The sequence below is a fragment of the Botryllus schlosseri genome, chromosome 13, assembly GCF_051294905.1.
Source record: "Botryllus schlosseri isolate E-star chromosome 13, Bs_hap1, whole genome shotgun sequence".
Lineage (NCBI taxonomy): Eukaryota > Metazoa > Chordata > Ascidiacea > Stolidobranchia > Styelidae > Botryllus > Botryllus schlosseri.
Window position 1 is genome coordinate 10,965,848 of NC_137248.1, and position 25,386 is coordinate 10,991,233.

Here is a 25,386-nt window from a genome sequence, read left to right on the forward strand (position 1 = left end):
TTTCGGTAACAATAGTTATATTTCTAGGAGGCGTGTAATAATTTTCGAACACTCGCGCTCCATCGAATAGGTTTTTATGCATGTTCAAAACATCAAGTGAGTCTAGATACGATTATCATCTTCAATCCTCGTTGGCAGTTAGTGCGATCTCTATCCATGAGGAAATATATGCCGCTGGGCAAGATGCAAGCCCCGCCGTTTCCATTTGCGATTCTACATCCCACAAGTCTTGCATTACTTCCCAGTCTACCATCGCACCTCAGATACTGATCGTAAGTCCTGACCTGTTGCGAGAGGCAAAAGTTTATTATGTGGATAATACACAGGCCTACGAGGCTCTCAGTCTCCATGGTGGCGGTACCATCGAACTGCAGTTAAACACTCAAGTTTCTAATGTAATGTGTAATGTCCTTTATTCAACATGAGGCCACCCTAAAATGGTCGAGAAAATTTTTGCACATATATCAATCAGAAGCGGTCAGTAACGTTATACTTCTATTTTTAAGAAATAGTCAACTATTAGCTTAAGCCTACTTGCCAACTTCCACTACCTTGTCAAGTGTTTATGTTTTAGGACGACTCCCGTTTCTGTTTAACAGTTTATTAGGTGATGATACTTACTTTACGCGTTTGTATTTTGAAAACTAGAAATAAGTTTTGAGATAAGCTATAATTACTTTTACGTGTGAAATTGTCATAGCAACTAGGCAGAATAGTTTATGTAGTACCGTTACTGAATGCATTTTCGATATTATGGTACATCGTAGGACAATGCAGTGTCATTATTCACTAGAAGGACGATTTGCTTTTGAACATGTCAAAAAAGTTTGTCAAAATCGTTTCACAAGTCCAAATTTTCTCGCAATCTGAATTTCGTTTGTATCGTAGATTTTGCACTGTCGGTGAACTTATCATTTTACATTTTACAGCTTGTAGCCTACTTTATGGCCTAACGTTGTACACGGCCTATTGTCTGCTCATTGCGAATCATAAACATTCAAATGAAACGAATAGGTTGACATGGTGTCATGCTGAACGTACGGCAATATCCTAACTGAAGCAAGACTGCGTTGGCATGGCATGGTTCTAATATCAAGAAGCGCATGATGAAAAATTGTGATGTAGACACCATTTTCAGAGTGAAGCAACACGGTGTGTCACCAGCAGTGTACGCACAACTTCAGTGTTCTGAGCCAACAACCGCTGCCGTAGAACGTTCTTTCTCCATTCTTGACGAGCTTCTTAGTGAGGACAGACACTTTTTACCCGAGAATGTAGGAAAATATCTTTCGTTGTACTACAACAAATATTGATTATTTCTACCATAATACGTGATGTAACTACTGGACTTCTTCGTAGGGCCAGATTTCGTTTATTCACGTAAAAAGTAGTGCAATTCTAACATTATGCGGGAAAACACCTAATTTGCACACGTCAGGTCAAAATTTGGTCAAAATTATGTTTTTAAGGTCAAAAAATGTCAAATTTTGATTTTTTTAAGTCAAATTCTTCCGTTTTAGTTCAAAAAAATCGCCCTACTCATTAGTCATGTTACGTTAGTCGCGAAGATGCATATTGCAACTTCGAAAATAGCCATATCCGATTGACCACTAAAAGTCTTCCCTGCCGTGACCAAATATACCTTTTAATACTATGCTTTTCATACCTTCCATTTTTTATTTCCATTTGAAGATGGTTTGGCAGGGTCTGGACATTCCTACTTTTGTATGTATACTTATTACCAGCAAAAAGATACGGGATTACTTCTAGTTCTACATAAGTAGCATCGTTGACAACCACCTCTGAAATCAATATACAGCCTATCGGCCCATATTACGACAGGGTGTCATGGTTTCAATGAATCGCAGACGCAGCATGCTATAGGAATCTGAGAAACGTACTTACGCCACATCACGAGTTACAATCTAGCTGGTAGGCTACATAATACCATACAGTGCATGACTCTACGGCTCCGTGTTGTGCACGTTACGTATAGCATAGTTCTGTACAATCAGTGACGTAAACATAATGAAAATTTGGAGTTGGTTAAAATCTTTATTGGTGAAGTACATTCTGTGACAAGGTCTGCGCTGTATAGCATGAAACTACATTAGTAACGGCATGCTCGATCTCGTTGTATTTCGGCAAGTAAAATTAACCCGACCGTCATCATATCGATGCGTCGACTTCCCTAGAGAAGCAGAATATTGCACAAAATGCATGTAATTTACCTGTACGACATCGTTCGCCCTGTTGCCATAAAAATAGAGCCACTGCGATTTCGCGTCCAGATTAACATACCAACTCGGCATTCTTCTCCCGACACTCCAGTCAAATTTGTATATGTCAACCGCTGTAAGTACAGTGGCGGTTGTGATCAGATGCAACAAAGTACTCCAGTGATTCCATCAGGAGCTCAGGACACTCAAGAATCATGTCACTTATAAGTCAAGCTTAGTGGGGTATCAGATTACTTATCCAACCCAAACAGAGCAGATATTACGAGGAAGCATGACAGTTTTCTACTGTTATTGATATACTTACGGGCGCCAGGCATGTAATAGATAAGCATTGGGCTCGGCATGGAGTCGATTCGCGCGCGCCTTAGAATTTCAGGACAGCGCTCTCTGCAATCTGGGTTGGTAGTGTAGCAAGTCTTTATGGTTATGTCCGTATCCAGGCCTCGACGAAACTGAACAGATATTCGCGAGGATAAGGTGATTTAAAATATTCGTCAAAATGCATTATGATCCCATATCAGGGATATCTAGATCTACCTCTAGATATCCCTGGACCCTATGCTTTACCCTAAGGCTTTTTATCAGCCACGACGGAATATTCTACATTAGCCTGCACTACAGCATGGGTTTCCAACCTGGGGGCCAAAATATGAAAAAAATCATCATTACTAAGTCTACTCCACTATAACAAAAGAACTATGATTAATGCTAATTTTTGTTATTGCGCTTATTTTGTCCCCTCCACCACCAAACCATCAGTCCTACTGCAGACAGTGCCAGAGCAAAAAACAAGAGCTCAATCATAACATAAATTGGATATGAAACAAATAATTATTGTATCATCATGTTATTGTATGTTGTATATTCACATCAGTTTATCATTCTAACCATACCGATTACTATATAAATCACTTTTCAATTGCTATAACGCGTCTTAATTTTCGCAAACGGCTGGAAAAGTCGGAGATAAACATTTTCAAAGGGGACCACGGCGAAACTAGGTTGGGGAACTCTCACCTAGTCTACAGCTATGCACTGATCGCCTGCAAGGAAGCGAGAGCGTAGCCACACAATAGTTGTTGGGGGAAGGGGGAAGTATTTGATGATTTGTATTTTGAAGGGAACGGAAAAGCGTTTGTTTTAACAGGGCTGTACAGCACCACTTTTTCAGCTCCCGATTAACGATGGTATTGGATACCCATAACGTGGTCAACACAGACTCCCAGTGTTGTACTGGTAATTTCATCACTATAACCTTTATGTATTTCACACACAAACACGGATACACCGATTTCCGTAGCGAACAAAGTCGGGTGTTACGCGATTTACGGCGATTAGGTAATATTAATGGTCAAAAGTATTGACAATTGCATATATTGTATGGATCAGATTTAGTGGTAGAGCTGATGGTAGTGGTTGAAAACTGATAGCACCGACCCACATCACACTGCTATACGACTATTCTTGAGGTTTTCGCGATTTAGATTCAGGTGTGCCCGTATCGCTATTAATTACTTTGTGGAAGGATGTCGTTATTTCGTGACTTCCGTAAAGGTTGTCGCTATTCAATAAAATTGGAATCGTTCACACGTACCAGACCAATCTAAGTGAAAACCTTTTTCGGCGATCTCTCTGGGAGCGTACTTCGTGGAATCGCATGTTGGCCGAAAATACATGTCTTGGCGTATGCTGGGGTAAATATGGCTGACACCGATATTCCGTTGCCTAATAGCCCCACGGGCTGCACACCCCTAGATGGAAGCATCCGAACGGCCTGACGTCATTCTAGGGTATACCGTTCTCTCATAATTGCGAATACTAAAGACCTCTTAAGATTACGGTACCACGGCCGACCTCGCCTACCGACATTTTCCACATTCATTGGCAGTTGTTTTATATTATATTATTTCTTTTCATCCAGCGTACATGCGTCTCATTTGCATGCTGTAAGCCATCAGTGGTTCCCAGCCACCGGTGGAGAATTCCACACGTGTGGGGAATTCAGGGATAGGGCATATTAAAGGGCTGAATAGAGGGATTTTAGGTTGTGGGGATGAAAACTGTAAAAAAACACAAGTGAGGAATGAAGAGAAAAAGGTTGGGAACCACTGTTCCAGGCCCAAGGTGGTCTGATTAAACCATTCAAGTAGTTTCGACACCCTCCTATCTTTTGATTATGCCACAATCTTCATCTTGTATGTTATGATTCGATGAAAGTTTCAATGATAATGACAAGGTCCAGGCACAATGATTCGAGTACTCAAATCTGAATCGAGTATTAATTCAAATGGTTCGAGTCGAGTAGTAAAAGACGATTATTCCGAGTACGAAAATTATATGGTTCTCACAAATGAAAGTTAATTTATCAACGAGAATTATACTTTCGATACTAATTTTCACTGTTGAAGCCTTGAAACCTTGATTGGCCGCATTGTAGCATACGAAACATATAGTACAAAGCTACGAACGTTACTGGAAATAGCACATTTCTGAAGTCATGATCATCCCACGACATTGTCACAAAGTGCAATGAAATCGGTATATCGAAAAATACCAAAGTATCTTTAATGTGATGGATAACAGGCAATATATTCTTTGTGGTCGCATAAATGGTACATATTTGAACTGTGACATATTACTTTCTGTTATGACGTTATAATGAGTGCTACTCGATTATTCGACTGGAAGCATGTTACGTGATTCAGAATCGAATCACTCAGGTACTCGATTTTGCCCAACCGTCATAATGACTTTGACGCTGAACACAGTTGGACTCAAGTATGTAGGCCTAAATTATGCGTATTTTATCATTTTTAGGAATGGATTACCCATTTTAAAAGCCAGAAATGTATTAAAACAAAATCGCACGATTCTCGAAGAAATTATTGTTAACTAAATCTGCCCTGAAAAAACTTCTCTAAGTTAATTTGCGAAAAGTTAGGAAAAATTGAAGATGGGACCATCTCAGAAAATCTTACGATATCACCGATAGAAGTCAGGTGCGGGACAGTCAGTTGGAATTGATTGCCAGTTCCAAGTCGCAATACTCCCCCAAGTCTTCTGGTGGACGGCATTCTGTTGCATGGTGTGATACTGTCATCTTCGTAGTAATTAACGTAGAAGTTTTCGTCATCACTCTGGAAGTAATGCCCTGGAATGTATGCGTATATCTCAGTATAAGCAGTGGTGGCTTTTTGGGTGGGCGAGATGGGCGGTCGCCCGGCCCCCCCTGGTCGACGGGCCCCCTATTTTGTTCAGGCGCTTTTTTCAAGGATTATAGCGAATAAACGTCGAAATCCGTGTGCCAAATTGGCACTGCCAATCAAGAAGAATTGCGTCCGGTCCATATGGCGCGAAATAAAGTTGATAATGATAGATGCAAAAGGGGTTCTGGCGGGCAGAGTCCCCCAGAAGTTGCGATTACATAGCCTTCTTATATCCCCTGGGAAGTCTCGCCCAGGGCCCACCAATCGTAGGGCCACCACTGAGTATAAGATATCTGAATGATGATTAAACGTCGGTTGTAAAATATAGAAATACTAAACAGCCGTATTGTCTTCAAACACGCATAACACCAGCGTAGCTAAAAGAGAGCTTGCCTTCCTAATCCGGGACGTGGTAACGCCATGCGCACTATTTACGTCATAACAGATTCGCGATGTATACTTCTTGATAATTTTCATCCCTCTAATACGCGCATACCAATATCATACAGAACACCATTCACAACGTATTTCAGACTCGGAACTAATTTCGAATTCTTCGGTTCAAGACAGCCGTGTATAATTTCGTTGCGCGGATGTACGTGATCGACTGTTATAACGCTATATCACTTTATTTCAATCTTGAATACCAGTCAATAGTGTTGTAATTTGTTCGGCAGGATTTGTTGCTTGATTCATAGTTTGGAGAGAGAAGAAACAAGAAATGTGTTTTGGTGGTTATTGTTAACCTTGCCTCGCATAAAAGTGGATTGAGCTTAATGTCATCTACCTTCCTATATCAAATATCAAGCGTTATAACTGTCGACCGCATATATCCGCGTAACGCGGCTGCCTAGTGCCTTGAACCGAAGAAGTCGAAATTAGTTCCGAGCCTGATAAACCATCAGGTTCCAAATTTAGGAGTCAAGCAGCTAGCTTCTAGGCTATTGGCGAGATAATACATTTCGGTCATCTCGAAATACCGAATCTTTGGTTGCGATTGGGTTTTCATTAGGTTAGCAACAACAAAAATCAGAGTTTTTGATCCTATCACGGTGTCAGTATTCAATATTCATGTTTTAGTTTATTAGTGTAAGCCTTAACGTTACCTATGAATAACTGCTCAGGCCCGGCGGGTCGGAGAAACGCTCGTGCTCCTGCTTCAATTGGATAACCATCGTTAGACAAGTCGTCATATCGGACACCGGTCAATTCTTGGTAGTAATACGAATCCCTCATCGTGTTGACGGCTTGTACTCTTGGAAACGGGTTGATAGTGTAGTTGCCGAAAGGCATTTGTCGGCGTCTGGAAGCATTGAGACAGAATTGGAAAATGTTGTAAGTGAGAATTCTACTCTTGTATAATGTATACGCAACGAATTTCTACAATGTCGTGACGTAAGCAACTATTACGATTTGTACTACAGTGCAGAACCTACCAAGGATCGTTTGTGAACGTGAACCTCTCAATTTCTGAAGTTCACGCACGGAACTCGAGCGTGAACCTCACGTTCACATCATCCCTATTATAATACCCCACCAAAGTCGCTCGATTTCTTTATTTGCTTATATACCTGCACCTCAGAGAGATTGTTTCCTACTGGCTTTGTGCATTAGCCTAAATTGTCATGTGACAAATGATAATGCTTCTATCATACCATCATACCCAAAATTTGAAGCCGGTTCCGTCAACTCGATCGCGGCTTGTACAGTCCATGATTCATTTCTTGCGTCCGCCAATTTCTGTTGTGCTATCGCCCACTGGCGGTCAACTTGACTGTGATGAAACATGAATAGTGGATCGAAAGCTGCGAAACTCAATCTCCCTGAAGTAGAAATGAGTTTAATTATGATAGAGATATCCCGTTGATCAAGCTGTTGTAATTTTTAAGGAACATGCTGTAATGTATTCACTACAGTTATATGATTAGATTCTCACCAAGAGAAATTGCACATCTCTGTGGATTTGCGCCGTTGCCGCAAACTGATATGTGAGGTCCACCGTGGCCGCTTTCCACTGACTCGGCAAATTCGTGCCATAAGTGCGGTTCGATCTTGCGGAGCGCGATATCTCTCCATGACCTCTCGGCAAAGTCCAACCCTTCCTAGCAAAACATCATACGAATGTTGAAGGTTTTCTAGTTTATATGGCGAATATACCAAGCCTCCGTGTCGCTTTTTGGTATGTGTGCTGTCACATGACCAGGCCTATACATGAGAGGAGTCACAGTAGTTAGCACAGCTGCTCGAATAGAAGTAGAAGGGACGTCGTAAATATCTATTCAATTACAGCTAGAAGTAGCAATTCCCGAGACATGTTAAACGTAGGATACTTCAAGTGGAAGTAATAAACGAATGGTCTGAAATCTATAATCAAGTAAATAGCTGTAAAGAGTAGATTTGGTTGAGAGGTCGTATGCTTTTTTCGATATTGCAAGATGTATCTTCGCGACTAACGCAAAATGGCCAATGACACAACAAATCAGTACAATATTTGAAAATATATTCGGTTAACGCAGTGGTTCTTATTTCTTAACCTTTACTAATCTGCGGAACACTTGCGCTAATCAATAAGCCTTCGCGGAACCTCGAATTTTCGTCGAGTCATAAAATCAGCCACAATACACATCAATTGACTAATTTGATGCACTACAGGTTACAGGTGCACAAAATGAACTGCGTACCAACAGAGTATTACAAGAACAAAACCAATCAAATATAATTTTCACACCAAACAAAAACATTATGATGAATATATAAATGGCAAATTAGTTCGACTTCTGATGTTCCCTTTCAGATAACAGTTCAGAAATGCGAGAGATCAGCTTGGAAAGTGTCATCGTATTGTTCGACCGCAACCCCTGCTTACGGCGTTATGAAAACCACGTATACCCCCACAACAGTAACAATTCGAATACTGGTCGGGCCATGATACGTCCAATCATTGGCGGCAAAGACGAGCGTAACATCACAAATCATATGTAATGAGTTGAGTGTGTGTCTTGATCGCCAAAGAATTACTGAGACTCACTCCCGGAGCCCACAGGGTTCTTTAGAGCCACTGCCCACTGGGTTAACGTAATACAGGGGGATTTCACGTGGTTCTTATGACAAGGGATGCAAAGTCATCACAAAACTAGCACTTTTCAAAATCAAAGTCCTGAATTTGAAAAAGATACCGAATTACACAATTCAGTATAGAATTTATAAAATTTATTATGATCACTGCCCATACCATGATAGTTTATTTATTTATTTATTTATTTATTTATTTATTCATTAGTCTTTTTAATGTATTTCGACGATTAACTATACTACTACTTGGCTTACAGTACAGTTAGTATTAGTTTTACCTGGTATATCGTGGTGTCTCGCACAATATCTCTCCCCGGTCCGGTTCTGTCAATCAGAACAGTCATACCTGCGAACGGATTCTCCCTAAAATTAATGAATCTATTCCATGCCAAAGGTGGTGGCCTTCTGTTCGAAGCGAGCCAATTCCAATACGGTATACCGAGCTGTTTATCTCTGAGGTATCTATAATAATAAAAGTTGGCGCATCAAAACGATACTGACGCCGCTATTAACACATCTCCTAATTGACCTTGACAAGCCTTCTTCGAAATTCAACAGTATAGATCTGTGCCATGCCAGAAACTCCACCTTGGCGCCATGAGGACAGCAAGATCCGCCATTACCGCATTGACCCGGCCATCCATGTGCAGATGCTGTTTGCGAACGCAATGTTAGACGAATATTATCGTGTTGATCGGGTGCAAGGGGAAAGGACCTGCGCTGTGAAAACCGGTGGTAGAAGTGTCGGCCTTGTATCGGTTCATTGCTTGTATCAAGTCGTTTTCCTCAGTCGTTGTCAAACTGGTGATGTCTTTCCGCGTTCTCATGGCTGGAAGTGTTGGAAACAAGCTTGAAACATTGATTGTAGTCTACAGCTACATTGATATTGTATGATCCTAACCATCAGTTTCTCGCATTCCAGCACAACACCAAGGGTGCTCACACTTTGACAGAGGGTGAGTTAAGTTCCAACCGCCGGTGATAATGCTGCCGCTATCTTTTATTGGTTATTTTATCACTACTCGTTATGCACACAATTCGTATAAACTCACACACCCTACTCGGCATATATTACGTGATTCACGAACGCCCGAAATCGGTAGAAAAATCGCGAGTACGAATATTATGAAAAATTATTGTGCAATTGTGAATTCGTTTTCTAGTGGCGAAAGCGCAAAATTTTGTTTTCAGTTAATGACCTAATTTTGTGAATAATATTTGTATTTGAAAATATTATTGTTAACTTTTAATTCATGATTTAGTGCACACAGCGCAATAAGGAGTGTCCACGCACCAATTCCAAATTTGTAGCCTAATTCAAATCGAAGTTCACAATTTTCTGTCTATTACCATTACAAAATCCAAATCCAAATTTTTATTTTTTTCTCAGACTTTTTAAATTCAATTGGAAAATTTATTTCTTGTTGTCACTTCAAATCGAATTAAAAATTTTTCATGTCGATATTCAAATTCACATTACTTATTCGAGAGTTCATTCGAGATTCAGATTTGGATTTCGCCCGACGACTGGCGTTAATACACCTTCCACCGCGCCAACATTCTCGATACATTGTTTATGTTTCATTAGCGAAGAGGACGCTGATTTCATTCCAATATTAACGATAGAGCGGGGCATGGAGCCGAATCCGGAGTGGATGTTGTCCGGATTTGTTCATTTTTGGCCGGAGTTGGATCGCTTCCGGACTCATACTTTTTATGATACGACCGGAGTAGAGTGCCGGATTGAGCCAGAACCAGAGCGGTTAATGGCTGGATTTGTTAGTTTTTGGCCGGAGCAGGATCGGAGTCGGATTTATACTCTTTTTCAGATACGACAGGAGTTGTATGTGAAGTATTTTAAATTGGGAATCTGATACCAATATTTAGGTCTAAATACATACGGATTTGGTAGGAGTTATGCGTGTGAATTTATGCCCTTTCTCAAGTGCATAGGTGTACATATTCCGTACGTAGCCCATGAGCAATAATTCTGTCAGAAGTTCATATTTTAAGACATTTATATACTTTGCTACAAAATTTACTTACGACAACGAGTTCCGGTATAACACGACCTTTTCTGAGATCCTTCGCCGTTGCAGTTTCCCACTCCAGGAAGTCCGTTTCTGCACTTTCTCACTCTAGTTTGCAAACCACCCCAACAGGTGGCTTTGCACACAGTCCAGCAACTCCAAGGATCCCAAGACGCTGCAGTATATATCGATACGTAACTGCGTACTAATTATATGACGATTATGCCAACATGCTTCAATTTGCACACAGCTTCGATGATATAAATTGAGGATTAAGAAAACTGCCTGGGATAGATCATTATTAGCAGTTTATACGCGTCCGCGGTCTGACCATCAGCCAATAGTGTTGAAAATTGTGATCGCGCGGTGAACGATATGATATGTCTACTGTCGGGAAAGAGAAATTTGAAGAACAATTAGGAGTAGCAACGGATGTTGAGCGACTGTAACAAGTGTTCAATGGCGGATTACTCGTCGAATCGTTTGCGGAGTACAGATGAATTTCCCTAGAGCATAGGAAAACCTATAGTAACTAATTATATAGGTTGGATATTTCACAGATTTGACTCTTTAGAAATTCGTCGTTTGAGACTTTACCTGTTGAACATAAGGGCTGGGCTTAATGAATGCATTTTGGCGACTTTGTCACGAGGATGATATATCATAGAAGAAAGCGCAATAGCTGCAAACGATTCAGAGATGATCAAAGCAGCCAATAAAGCTACTCAAGTAGAAGTAGAAGTAGCGATGCAAAAATCTACTCAATTACGAGTAGAAGTAGTCGTTTTAAAAGCAGTCAAAAACTACTAGAAGTAGAAGTAGAATTGACTGACTTTAAATCTACTCAAGTAAGTAAGTAGTTGTGAAAACGATCGCAATGCGTTCGCATGGACTGTCAAAAGCTGCAAATTGAGCTATGCGAAAGGTGCAGAGCTTGATTCATATTGACGCATTCCAGGAGGTATAAATTTTCGACAGCACAAGCATTCGTCCGCATCAAGGAATGAAATGAAAATGATAGCATTGATATGGGAATACGATAAAAATCGTCTGTTTACTCAAACACCCCGATACAGAAAATATCATGTATGGCGCCCTCCCCATATAATGAAGCCCGTAGTTCGGTCGAGGAACAATACGGAAAGTTATGTCGGATACCGTGTTAGTATACTTTGGCCGATTAGTAAAAACGTTAATAAAATTATGGCTTATCGTAAAAATGCCATCTAGTATAGCTTTATTTTCTGAAAATAGAGGCATTACTACACTTGCTTATATACTTCAACACAACATGTTATGTTCTCCAGACAAAAGAACTGAAACTAATGAGAACTCAAAATATGATACTGGGAATTGAAAGAGAAGTATAAATACTGCTTCTAAAAAGCGGAAATATGTATCGTGTCTTTTGTCTAGAAAGTTTCAACAGTGGCCTGCTAAAACAGGTGCAGCGCTAAAAAAAGTTAGAGTCCAATTTTCCAGATTAGGACACGCCATGGGCTGTTATAGTGCTAGATTACAATATGACAGGTAAATGCTAGATTGCGTAACGGTAGTTTCAAACGTTATGATGGGCCATATTTACTGTGATAAAATATTTCGTATGGGCAACAGTGCGGTGTGAACGGAACCACGCAACCCGCTACGTAAATTATATTCACCGATACGTTCGTAAAATCATATTAGTGCGCGAAGCGCGGCGAAAATTCCGGGCTTCTCTAAACTTTTATGGAAATTCAATCTTGATACTCCATGAAAACAGCCCCGAAATTTCCCCCTCTCGCATTCATTGATTGCCGCTAATACTCGTTCTCGGTACAAGTAGTCACAATATAGAACTCATTACCAACTGATGGAGTGATCGCACAAAGAATCCTCTCGCTCAATCATTAATTACGCCATGCCGACTTCCACCGATTTCTAAGGAAGGACAGGAAATTAGTATCCGGAAAACGGTCCAGCCCCTTCTTCCGTCACATTATCTTCCTGGCATTCAACTGTTATGATTTGCATAATTTTGAGTTTTTGTGGTTGGTCAATAAATGAAAAAAGATCCAGCAAAAACTTGACTGTATATTTCAAAAAATTGAAAATCATTGTTTGGATTTGAATTCGTGATATCCGGCACCTACTCGTTCGATCGCTCACTACCGATTTATAGCTCGTCTCATTGCATTATGACTATCGGGTGGCAATCAGGATCTCGAACACTGACGCAGGATGTCACGAAGAGAAAGCTAAGTGATTGCAAATCGCAATAAATGAGGGTCCTCCCTATTTTTATCAACGGATAATCAAAGTTTTAGCCTTGTCGCATCTAGCGATGAGAAAAGTTTAGCGAAAATCCTGAAACAGGTTAACCAGATCTCGATACCTATATTTATACTATTAATTTCCATTCTATTACGATTACCTTCGCCCTCAGCGAAACTTTTCAGTATGCTTCTTTGGTTTATGCGACCTGTGCTGCACACCCATGTCACAGCGATATCAGGATTTGAGTTGCCATCCACGTTCAATCGTTGAGTCGTCTAAATATACAAAATACTTATCGGGAAATGACCGGATTTGGCATTTTCTAGCCGTACGGTTTCCCCTTCGCGGCGGCCTGGTGCACACGTTCTGTAGTCTTGTAACACTATTGGTCTAACATACGTCCGGAATGTTAATCCTGGAAAGCAGACACAGTTCTATTTTAGAACAAACATTCTATTCCTTTACAGCAAGGGTTCTCAAGCTTTTTTAGACACGCCCCCTTTGTTAAAGTCAAAAATTTCGCGCCCCCCTTATCCTGATATCACAAAATATCGGAGAAATCAGAATGCTAGCAATGCCAACTGATAGTTTGATGGCATTGAAAGTTATAGTTGTTGACGAGAGAATTGTCAAATATGAAATTAGGAGAATAGACAGAGCAAGAACTATTAATTTGAGGTAAATCGCGTAGAGCGCTAAAATTTCTTCAGTTAACTGCGGCTTCGCCCCCATTCAGATGCTTACACGCCCCCAGCTTGAGAACCACTACTTTACAGCTTATGTCTTACCTGCACTGATCAACGAATTGAGGTTTGTGGGGTTGCCTGAAAAGAATTAACTGCATTATCGACGCAGCCAATGTCGACACCGATACACCGATCACCGTGTCAAATATTGGTCGTTTGAAGTCTGCAACAGCAGACGGGCACTTTTTCGTCAAAAAAGCCATATTTCCAATTGAAAGAGCCTCATGATTAGGGATGGGCAAAATCGAGTACCGGGGTGATTCGATTCTGAACCACATAAAATGCTTCGAGTCGAGTCGAGTAATCGAGTGTCACTCATGATGACGTCATAATAGTATGGGATATGTCAAAGTGCAAATATGTACCTTTTATGCGACCACAAAGAATATAATGCCTGTTATCCATTGCATTAAAGATACTTTGGTATTTTTTCGACCACACCGATTTCATTGCACTTGGTGACAATGTTGTGGGATGATCATGACTTCGGAAATGGGCTATTTCCAGTAACCTTCGTAGCTTTGTACTACACAGGGCCGTAACAGCACTTCGTCAGGTCCCCCCAAAACGTTGGTATTGGGCCCCATATTGGGTGATAAACCTAACTTAGCCCCTCAGACTCCCCTCAGGCTGCACCCTGTTTACCGCTACATGTCATCTACATTGGGTATACGTTTAGTGAGTCAGTTTTTATCGGCTGAACGCGCGAAGTGCGAAAAAATTTATATAATTCATGACTAAATCGGTCAATATGATCGGGAATTGCATATATATTGCTATTCATTTTTCCCCTCTCTCTGCTCACGTAATCCGATTTACCGGTAGAGCTGAGTGAGGTGAGTTTGAAAAGGTACGAACCCTCAATAATAGTTAAACATCTCCGGGTGTATACCCGTTGACAGGAACGAAACAGCACTTCGTCAGGCTCCCAAGAAACTTGAGTCATGGGCTTCCATTAGGTGATAAACCGTCCCCCATCACGTTGTTCACTTTTACCACGAAGTTATAGTGGTACCGTTTCGTGAGCCAGCGCGATGCGCGAAAATTTTCGATAATTATTGAAAAATCGGTCAATAAGATCGGGAATTTCATATATATTGCTATGAATTTCTTGTCCTCTCTGCTCATATGAACCGGTATAGCTTAGTCAGGTGTCTTCGAAACTGTAGAGCCCGTAAATAATAATTAAACATATTCGGGCGTTGGTATGACTTCGTTACATGATGTTATTTCGGGACCTCCTGTCTGCTATATCAAAAAATATAGAATCGGGAAAACGTACTAAACTAAAAGTACACACGATTTCAAATTGGTATTTCTTCATTGCCATATAATTTTTCTCTGTGGGATGGTATTTGTCTTGTGAGGTTCAAGTTGCCAAGACAGTCGGCGCTAGTCATTCAGGCGCCTATGGACAATTAAACCTATATGTAATTTGTATATATAACGAAGTTTTCGGTCAGTATAAGGGCAGTTCCTTTCCGCCGAAGATTTCTCGCTGCCGATCGTTCTGGCACACTACTTGGAGTCGCATATTGCATGGTCTAAGACTTTATACGTCTTGGTTCGTCGTGGCGCGGTGATGGCTAACGCTGATATGCCCATTTCTATAAATGTGGCGTATTTTTTCTTGGGGGAAGAGTACCCAATAATAAAGAAATTTCGCAACTTGAAATCTCGCGTAGCGCGAAACTTTTTTGAAAAAGTTGCATAAATTTTCAAAAAATACTCTATAATTTATGCTAATTCATGAAATAATTTTGGGCCCCCTTCGAGCTAGGACCCCCGATTGGGGTGTTTGGGGTGCGGCAGTTACGGTCCTGGTACTACATGTTTCGTTTGCTACAATACGGCCAATCAAGGTTTCAAGGCTTAATCTAAGCTTCAACAGTGAAAATTAGTATCGAAACTATGATTCTCTCTGATAAATTAACTTTCAGTGGCGAGGAGCGTATAATTTCAGTACTCGAAAAAATCGTCTTTTACTACTCGACTCGAATCATTAAAATTAATACTCGATTCATATTCGAGTACTCGAATCATTGTGCCCAGCCCTACTCATGATGATGACAATTAACAGTTATGTCACAATTGTCGATTGGTGACGTCATAGTGGCCCAAAATCATAGTTCACTACATGGGATTCTTCATGTGATGTTATAATATCCGCACTAATCAAGCTGGTTGCCAGAGATTTGAATATGCCACAGGGGTCGCGAACCTTTTGCAAGTTATACAAAGTTTCCTTGTATTTACGTGAGAGCTATTTGGTAATTTTCGAAACTTAAGACAATTAACATATATCACTATTTGTATACACTACACATGCACAACAATAAAAGTGTGAATCTAGTCTTAATTCGTCCGTATGGCTATGTTCGTAATTTCAATTTATAATTGGGAATTTCTCTTCCAAGGGAGTTCCTTTCTCAACGATTATCAGGAAGAAAATGTGGATTTGACATCTTCGCATCGTGCCATCCAGGATTCCATGTCCAGTTTCGCGAACTCGCGAGTAACATCGGATACCGACACGACAGCGATTATACAAACTTATCGAACTCGACGGATTAGAGTTGTCACTTAAACAACTATAAATATTTGCCGTATATGCCCTATAATAGAACAAAAACTGTTATACTGGACTGATAAATTAACAATTATAGACAAGCAATATTTAACATATATTTTAGGATTTTGAAATGGGTTTCGAGCCCCTACACCCCTAGCTATATGCTCCTGACCCCTGGTATACAGGAATACCATTTGCTTACGAAACGGCAGCGTGGTATTCATAAACCATAAATGGTTCGTACGTGTAGCCTAGGTTTCTTGATTCACACTTGCGTCGATATATAATACATATACCAAAAATCCGACTCACATTGAGCTGGTACTCTTTGACCTGGCCCTGGAAAAATTATACACAATGTTATAGCCCTATCCATATATATATATTAAATCTATATTTGATATGTCAGATCACGATAATATTCACTTACCGTAACATCTCGTACCGCATGGACCCAGTGTGTAGCCTGCTACACATTGGCAGTAGTAGCTGCCTTCCGTATTTACACATTCAATGTTTCCGCCGGTACAAGGATCTACAAAGGCAAGTAATACGCTATGATAGTAAAGGTGTTTTTCGATTGAAGCGTATGCATTCACGACCGCTCTACAAGCTATGACAGTGATGAGTGGATCTTGAATATAATGTTTTCAAATACTCAGTCTGTGCCGGACTAGACCTTCAAATGCTACAGTCTATTTGAATCAAATCCTTACAATGGTTATATTCGTGTCTGTTGGACATTGTCAATTTACAGTAGTGACTAACTCCCAGAGGTGGTCAAAGTAGTCACCGTCGCTACTCAAGTAGAAGTAGAAGTAACGCCGAAATTTCTACTCAAGTAGAAGTAGGAGTAGTGGTTCACAAGTAAGTAAGTAAGTAGGTATTCTACGCTTATTTTTGCCTGCAAAACTAAAAACTGTCAAGTAGAAGTAGAAGTAGTCTAAAATCATACCTACTTAAAAAGTAGTATGAGTAGGCAAAATCTACTTCAAGTAATTCAAAAAGTAGAAGTACTTCGTTACTGACCACCTCTGCTAACTCCGTTCGAAGCTCCGAAAATCGGTGAACCAAAGTTCAAATTCAAACCCATGATCAGCCCATGCTCAAATTGCTTATCTCTAATATAGGTAATAACAGCTGTCCAACACCACAAACCCTTTCATCAGGCAGCATGTCGATCTTATTTTGAGTCGCTTGCGAGTCATTCTAGTCAAATGATGTCAATACCTCCGTTTTCAGTGTAGTGCTTTATTATCAAGCCCATACAAATCATAATATTTTATTATTACTGACCATTAGGGCTAGCAACGCCTCTATTCACCAACACTGTAGTTGCTGAAATGCAATGATTGGCCGATTGGATATAAACGACTTGAAGAACAGTAGCAGGGTCAAGAAGATATAAGTTAGCATATTTCTATTCTTTCTTTGTCTTATCCATGAGATGACGCCGTGTTGGCCATGTGCTATTGTGCATCTGCTTGTGCACATTGTGCAGTTGTGCACGGTGCATGAGCAGTGCACGCGTTGTGCAGAATGCTGCTGGAGATGTAAAACGCGAACTCTTTGAGATTTGGTCCAGTCCGGTTTAGACGAATGTAATTTTCGTCAAGACAAGAAAAAAGGTTATGCGACCGCGGCACTGAACGAACTGACAATGTTATAAATATCGTGGGAGACTTCTGAAAATTAATTATGTACCAACTTTGATGAACAACTGAAGCGAACGTATCTTGTACGGCCAGAACCGATTCAAGTCAGCAATCTCACAGCAGCAGTGCGGCTACAGTTATTTTTACTATATTCAGTATTACAATACCTGTGTATATATAGCTTGTTAAACATTTTCCCTCAAAGACTCAGCAGTCCATGTTTACATTTTGCAACATGACCACCGAACGGTTATAATGTAGTAGGCCTGTGCACATGTTGGACATTTGTCGTCTTGGGTGATTATTTACTTGAAATTATATATTGTAGAAATGTGCTGAATAATACTAGCATTTTATCATCTGCTCAGGATTGCGTCACGGGCCGGATGAAATCGACTGACGAGCAGAGTAGCAAATCTGCATATCTAACCCGCTATTTGTATGTTTGACATGCCTGCGTTCGATAATGCAAGAACGTGAATTTCATATTAACAGACTTTGCAATTGAGTAAGATAACTGACAATCTACGATAAGTTTTCTGAATGCACTTGAAATCACAGGCACTCTTCTAATCACATTCACACTTACTGCTAAAGCATTCATTTTGGTCTTCACAGTAACCGCAGGCGTTGAAATTGAATCCTTCTTCGCAAGAACAACTCAATTGCCTGCAAAAGTCAAAATTCATTTATTGAGCGACTACTGCATGATACACGTACTGGTGGTTGTAACAGTCTGAGTTCTACTAGTGACTATATGTGGGATTTCCTGTGCTCTATCGGGTCCTACAATACTAGGCCCGGCTGTATTGATTTCAATGGACTACACTTTTATATATTGATTAAAATTGCTAATTTATGTTGCCCAGTACATTGCAAGTACAGACGGCCGTGTCCAAATGTAAGTTAGTACCAATTAGATAAGGGTATAGGGCAAACTGATACCGGGTGATACTTCATCCACGGCAAGGGGCGCAGTGATTGTGGTTATGGAAATTCAGTCGTATTCTGAAGGCTTTGGACGAAATTCTGATTTCGGTCTGATGCTGAATGTTACGTTGCCACCAGGCGGGGATAAGGCACGCGTAAGTTTGCCCATCGCATAATAATGAGCATTCGAATTCTAAATATGTTTGTATAATGTACATTGTATACGAATATAATAACATGCGCATTGCGCACCCACAAAGTCTTACCCGGTGTTGATAGGATTCCTGGCAAACTTCCAGAACCTGTAACTTGTTTTGTAGTTCACTGAATTCGTGGTATCAAATTCTACTCGGCGTGGGAAAACCCCGTCTCTAACAGGCTCGCATTCCGACGGAGTGATACACATGTCAGTGATTTGAGCGGCATTCACTGAAAGTATAGTATGAGAAGTTGAAAACAGAGGATCGTATGTCTTAAATCACGTGCGTAATGTGTTAGCATCTGCGATAAAAGTTATAATTGGGGAGCAGTTATATTTCAATGACCATATACTATCAATGTAAAAAGTGGGAGATGATATTGTTGTCTCGAAGTTGTGGTCGAAATTTTCTAATAGCTGTATCATAATAGCAGGATCGTAACCAGCGTTGGACAAGAATAATCGTTATTTACTGTACTTATTACAATTTTTATCCCATATGTCATTGTTAGCATCATTAGCGAGATATTTGCGAAGTAATCGTAATTTAATGTAAGATTTCAGAGGAATTCCATTTCCATTACATATGAGGTTTGGGATTTGGGATGTAATTTTGATAAAAGGTGATACAAACGATTTTACTCTACTCTTTTTAGCGACCTGGTCCAGATACTGTCTTTATACAATATAGGTGTTTTATCAACACGAAAAAATATGCCTTGGACTTTAATGACTTGCAACCAATCATAAAGGTTATATATAGAAGAAGGGTTCAACACCTAGAAGTCAACACCGAGTTGTTTTTACTATGCTGTCATAGTACAGGCCGCAATACGGTTTGATCACTACCAAGTATACAGTAACATAAAAGTCATTAGTAAATTGACTGACTAACTGATTGCTGTTGCGCTGTAGATGCTGCTGGACTTGCAAGACTGTTTTAGTATAGCCTGCGCATTGTGCAAGTGTGCATTCAACATGCCAGTTGCAAATACATTGCTTCCATTGCTACAATTATCTTTGCTTCCGTTGACCATAGTAGCATGTAGATTGTAGACGGTGGGTATCAGAAAATTCCGCGAAGAGTGTACTAGTGGGCAACAAGCATTAAGAAACGCTGCAGTAGAGGATCAGCAGCATATTTGAGTCGCTACCCCTTGGAAAAAGCTATTTCGAGGCTCTGTCGTAATTCAGTGTACATATAGTTAAATTAAAGGGACATACAAACAAGAAGCAAACTTCAAAACTTACAGCATCGAGTGCCTGTATAGTCGAGGACGTAACCGCATCTGCATTCGCATATGAAACTCCCCTCTGTGTTCCGACAAATGGCGTTTCCACCGCAGGGGTTATTTACCTGGCACTCGTTGACATCTGGAAACATGCTATCATGAGAATTGCAAGAAAATTGCAATGAATGTTCTTGAAACATGCGCTTCTACATTCGATATATTCTGAAAACGCCATTGGCGTTGAAAATTGCAACAGTACTAAACCATAGTTGTAAATAAGTATCAGTTTGCAGCATGTCTCTCTAATGAAACTGATTTTCAATAGGGATGGTGTGAACGTGAGGTTCACGTTCGTGTTCTGTGTGTGAACCTCGGAAATTTAGAGGTTCGCGTTCACAACAGAACCTTGGTAGGTTCTGCACTGTGAACCTCTTTGGTAAATTGTAATTTGCACTTCATTATAAGATCTTTGGTTCAAGTTTATTGCATTTCAACTGCGGGTCACTCTATGCATGGCGCTTGCAGCATAAAAAATAAACACTAAGCGAGCATGCACCATGACAACCTTAAAAGTTTTACTTGCTTTTTGTTACCAAAAATTTCTCGAAATATTCAGCTTTCCGTTTTGAATATTTAGTGACTCTCCGCTGTGAGCTTGACCCGCAATCACACAACATCACGAGCGATATACGTAGTCAGCGAATGATGCTTATTCAACCAATCAATGACATTGATATCGTTTACTGATGTAAAATATCGAGCGGGCGTACGTGGTCAATCTTGACGTCATATCTTTACTGTATCATTAAAACCAAATTCGTTCGATTAAGGTGCTGGCTACTGCTATATAACTTGTTGTTTATGGTATCAGTAGCGAGTATAGAAACCCGTCTTACACTCTGCTCAACATCAATATAGCAATACTCAGACTCCGAAGTCCGAACACATTGTCTGGTCTGGCTAAGACCATTGAGGCGTAAGCTTATATTTCATGGTAAGTCCTCGTCGAAATTGTTGACAAAGCGACGGAATGTATTGATTTTATGAGATTATTATATCCTTTGATAACCGCGGTTGATACATTTAGCGACGTTTAAAACGCCAATATGTAACCTACTACAGCAATGCGACATTATGTGGCCCGAGTCTTCGCTAGGTATCGTGTACATTATTATAGGCTATCACTTCATTGAAAGATAGGGTTGGAATTAGCAATATGACGTCACGAGGTTCACGTTCGTGTTCACACAGAACCTTTCAAAAAGGTTCGCGTTCACACGAACCCGAACTTTTCTTAGGTTCACACCATCCCTAATTTTCAATACTGATACACGATACTCGATACGTGATCATTGATCAAGTTAATATGCATTTCTCTTTATCTCCAAACTGGTGCATGTGACCTTGACTTTGACCATCTTTACACGGAGGATAAGCTGTAAGATACGGTTAATTGATATGTTTTTGTCATCTGTGCCGCAATTAACCGAACCACGGGAAGTTGAATGAAATTTCTTGGCTCAAGGCACCTTACGCGAGAATTTACTCGCGTGATCGCCCAGTAAAATCTGGTGGTAGAACTTCGTTTCTCGACAAATTATACCTCGAAAATATTTCTCAATATGCTTCAATATCGCAACAAACAATATATTAATTGTTCAGGTTAACATATTTATTCCGTTCTAATCTTTTCTCCGCCGCTAGAAAGAACATATCAATACTTTGCGATTATGTCACTAGTGTTGTGTTGCTATTCGTCTATTTTGTAGAATTTCTCTGTGCTGTAACGTTACCTGTGCGTTATTATACGTCGATCGCGATTCATACTTTCTATTTTTTGAATTTGGTAAATGACATTTACTGACGTTCGCTGCTGATGAGAGTCAGTCGATAAGCTTCGAGTGGAATAAATTTGGCAATATGAACATATCGGAAGTCACGAACACTCCGAATGGTTCTAAGTGGAGGTCTGCCTTGGAATATGTAAAGTAACTGCCCAGCCTAATTATAGTTTAATTTCAGGATGTGAAGTCAGCGGGGTCGCGTCCAAGTGCTTTTACCGGTCCTTTTAGCACAATCATACTTGACGGGATCTTTTGAAACTCTCGAGGTAGTCATTTTAATTGTCTCTGTGATATATATTAATGTTAACTCAAACCACGAACCAATATATATCTATAAAAGCCCACATTCACACAAGACGCATCATATTGGCCACAATAAGTGGTATTGCTTCGGAACGGATATATTTGTACTTGGCGGGAACAGGGATTTCTAGAACTGCCTGGGCGAGTAGGCCTATTTGCGTATAGATATAAATACGACCAAAATGATTCCCGCATGGCAACGAAGTTACTGTGACGACATGACCGCCGTGACTGTTCGAAAGCATAACACCCCAAATTCCAACAGCAAAATAGCGTTTACCAGATCCTATGCAAGGAAACGATACCTTCGGATGTTTTTAAACTTGAAATTGAAAGTTGCATCCGTCATGCTTGCTATGACGATAGTAGAATATTACCTCTGCACGTGTGCTGGAAACCTGGCACCTCTTCAAATCCTGCCCTGCAGGTGCAATAATGAGTGTTTTGTCCTGTTCCCCAGCACAGGCCGTTTGTTTGGTCGCACCCACCAAAATTCGTATTGCAGGGGTCTGTCAATAATAATGTATGTACAGATCCAAGATCATCGGGGAAAGTACGCGAGTACACCAACCTGCTGTCACGAAGTGAGATGACGTAATAACTGCAAGAATTGCGACAAGCAACTCTTTCATTGCGGATGTAGATAGCGTTCTTACTCGCATAAAAGAAACTGTATATGTAATATGAACATGGCGATGGGATTACTATAAATCGAGATATCTGCATCCATATCGCTTCGACGAAATATCGTTCGAAAGTCCCGCGGCTAATTATTACCCTATTCTACACTGTGTCAGAGAGGGTGATAGTTCCCTGTAACCACCTTTCGCATCGGTGATGTTATTGAGATTGCAGGCATTCATGTGAATGGTCACAGCTTTTACGGGGTGAACCTTCAAAATATTTGAGCCTTTCAACTTATTTGGTTCATCTCCATACAAGGTTTTCCCCTCATTATGCGTTGGAATAGGTTTAATTTTAAATGAACTACAGCAGCTTGGGAAAAATATCAGAGCTGCTATAGTTCTAATCTTTACACATTTCTGTGCATCCAGTTGGTCCCGAATATAAGCGATGTTTTGCTGTGACACCTCAATCTCGGTCTTATAGTTAACTCAAACCCTGCCTGCACTGTGGCCTTGCCTGACCCATGCTGCTATCACGTAATCTGCTTGAATCTAAGTTGAAATTAAAATACACAAATGACAGTTTCTGGCTGAAACAGCGTATCAGAAATCCAAATCTAAAGTTTAATTTGAACAGCACTTGTGCTGCAACAGCTTCGCGGTACCTGATGCATGTGAGTTTGCAATACACGAGGATGACAGACGTCGGTTTCTGTAATCCTCTGATTTTCAATGCCAACCGATTTGATGAGGTGAAAGCCACTGATTCGTTTTGAAACTGATTCATCGACGAAAACAAGAAATATTTCAAGTTGAACTTGCCCATTTTGAGTTGAAATTAATCTTGCCTTCGGCAGGGTATGTTTTAATTATTAGGTTTGATGTAGGATTAGATTCTTATCTCGGTTATTCTCTACGGGCAAGGACATTTGACGCCAACGTCGGAGGAAATGCCCTCTCAGTACTAATAACAATCAAATTACCCGATTTCGAGTATTTTGAAGTCAAAAAATCTTTTCAGTTTGTATCGATTGATTTTAGATGCGGATGCAGGTGTATGTGAATGTGGAGTTGTGCATTGTGTATGTTAACTAGACATCACAGCACACGTCGAAGTTGCTTGCTATATTCAAACAACTAAAACGATACGAGTCACGGGTACCTTTGGGGTTGTCTGCACCGCTGTCTTAAATATCTATGCAGCGGGTCGGAATGGACTTGAGTTCATCTACCGACATTCAAAAGAGCGCCCAAAGTACATCGCTATTGGAAAACGATTGCAAATATCTGTGTGCAATTTATTAGCAATTCGCGTATATAGCCAAAGATGGATTCGGGCATACGTGAAACACATATTTGTCTGCGCGAAACCTCAGTCCGTTCCACGCAAGCGATTCCTATCAGACAAATTTATGCATGCAGGCTGTAATGATATTATTATGCCCCTCAAAGCCATTAAGATGGCACTCGCGAGCATGCGGAACTGTTTTGTCTGCGATATCGCTGCTGGCGAAATTAACCACACAGTAAACGTAATTGGAAATGAAATCACTGAAATACAGGATTGTTGTTGATGACGTGGTCATTTCTAGTGTCTAAGGTTCTCGTAATGATTTGCGAAATATAGGTACAATATTTGATAACTTGGAAATTGACCTGGAAATTCATCTCAGAGTCGGGGATTATTCCCCGTTTTCATATATCGTGTGCGATTTCGGTCAAGTCATTTTAGGACTGACTCGAGTAATATCAAGTGATTCAAAACCGTGAACCTCTATAAGTCTCTGGTCATACTGGAGTTAGGTCCAGTTACGACTCATCTCGACACTGATATATATATTTGGAATTGAATTTCGTATAACACCACAATGTCCAACGGCTCAAAATGACTATGGCATTTCTTATACTTGATTTTGAGATTCATTCATATTCACTTTCGTGTAACGTCATAAAATCATCATTGTAATCACGAGCAGTACTTAAATAGCATTGCATAGGTCACTGACGGTGGCATACTACACTGGTATATCACTTTTTTTCTGATTTAGAACTAGTGACGTTATGTTGTTGCGCATTAAAAGTGCAGCAACAACATTTAGCGAAATAACAACACACCGCCAGCGGTATAGGCCCATGGACCAACGTAGCGCTCGCGGCTAGTATCGGTTTTGATCAACATGTCATATCTATCTATATGTGAACGACGCCCTTCTAGGTTCTTATAAATAGTTTTTATGAGTTTGAGATGTGAAAGTGGTGGTTAACTAGCTTAAGAGATTTGCCACGGAATATAGGTTTCTGTGCGTGATTTCATATCAGTATGACATCCGATGGTTTCGAAATGTTAGGAAATGAGAAATCAGTTTTGTGGCGTAAAATCCGCAACGCTATAATATATAGGTCTCACAGATTTCATATACAGAAAAGTATAAAAAATAATATCTTTCAAGGAGTTCACATCGAGTAAAAGGACTA

The 25,386-nt window shown here is 40.3% G+C and overlaps 1 protein-coding gene across 1 annotated transcript; it reads right to left on the reverse strand.

The window, feature by feature from the left end:
- On the reverse strand, window positions 1-23,002 carry LOC145454590 (uncharacterized). The gene is made up of 21 exons (XM_080332582.1): window positions 22,857-23,002; window positions 22,663-22,794; window positions 20,158-20,280; window positions 18,974-19,136; window positions 18,367-18,446; window positions 16,553-16,657; window positions 16,435-16,461; window positions 13,593-13,628; window positions 13,137-13,219; window positions 12,962-13,079; window positions 10,565-10,723; window positions 9,234-9,347; window positions 9,048-9,171; window positions 8,797-8,980; window positions 7,383-7,548; window positions 7,110-7,269; window positions 6,553-6,749; window positions 5,219-5,391; window positions 2,545-2,692; window positions 2,232-2,353; window positions 1-284 (listed from the first exon to the last, which is right to left on the reverse strand). Exons 1-21 carry the CDS (start codon window positions 22,945-22,947, stop codon window positions 93-95), a joined length of 2,697 nt encoding a protein of 898 aa, XP_080188708.1. The 5' UTR covers window positions 22,948-23,002; the 3' UTR covers window positions 1-92.
- Window positions 23,003-25,386: the final 2,384 nt, after the last annotated feature.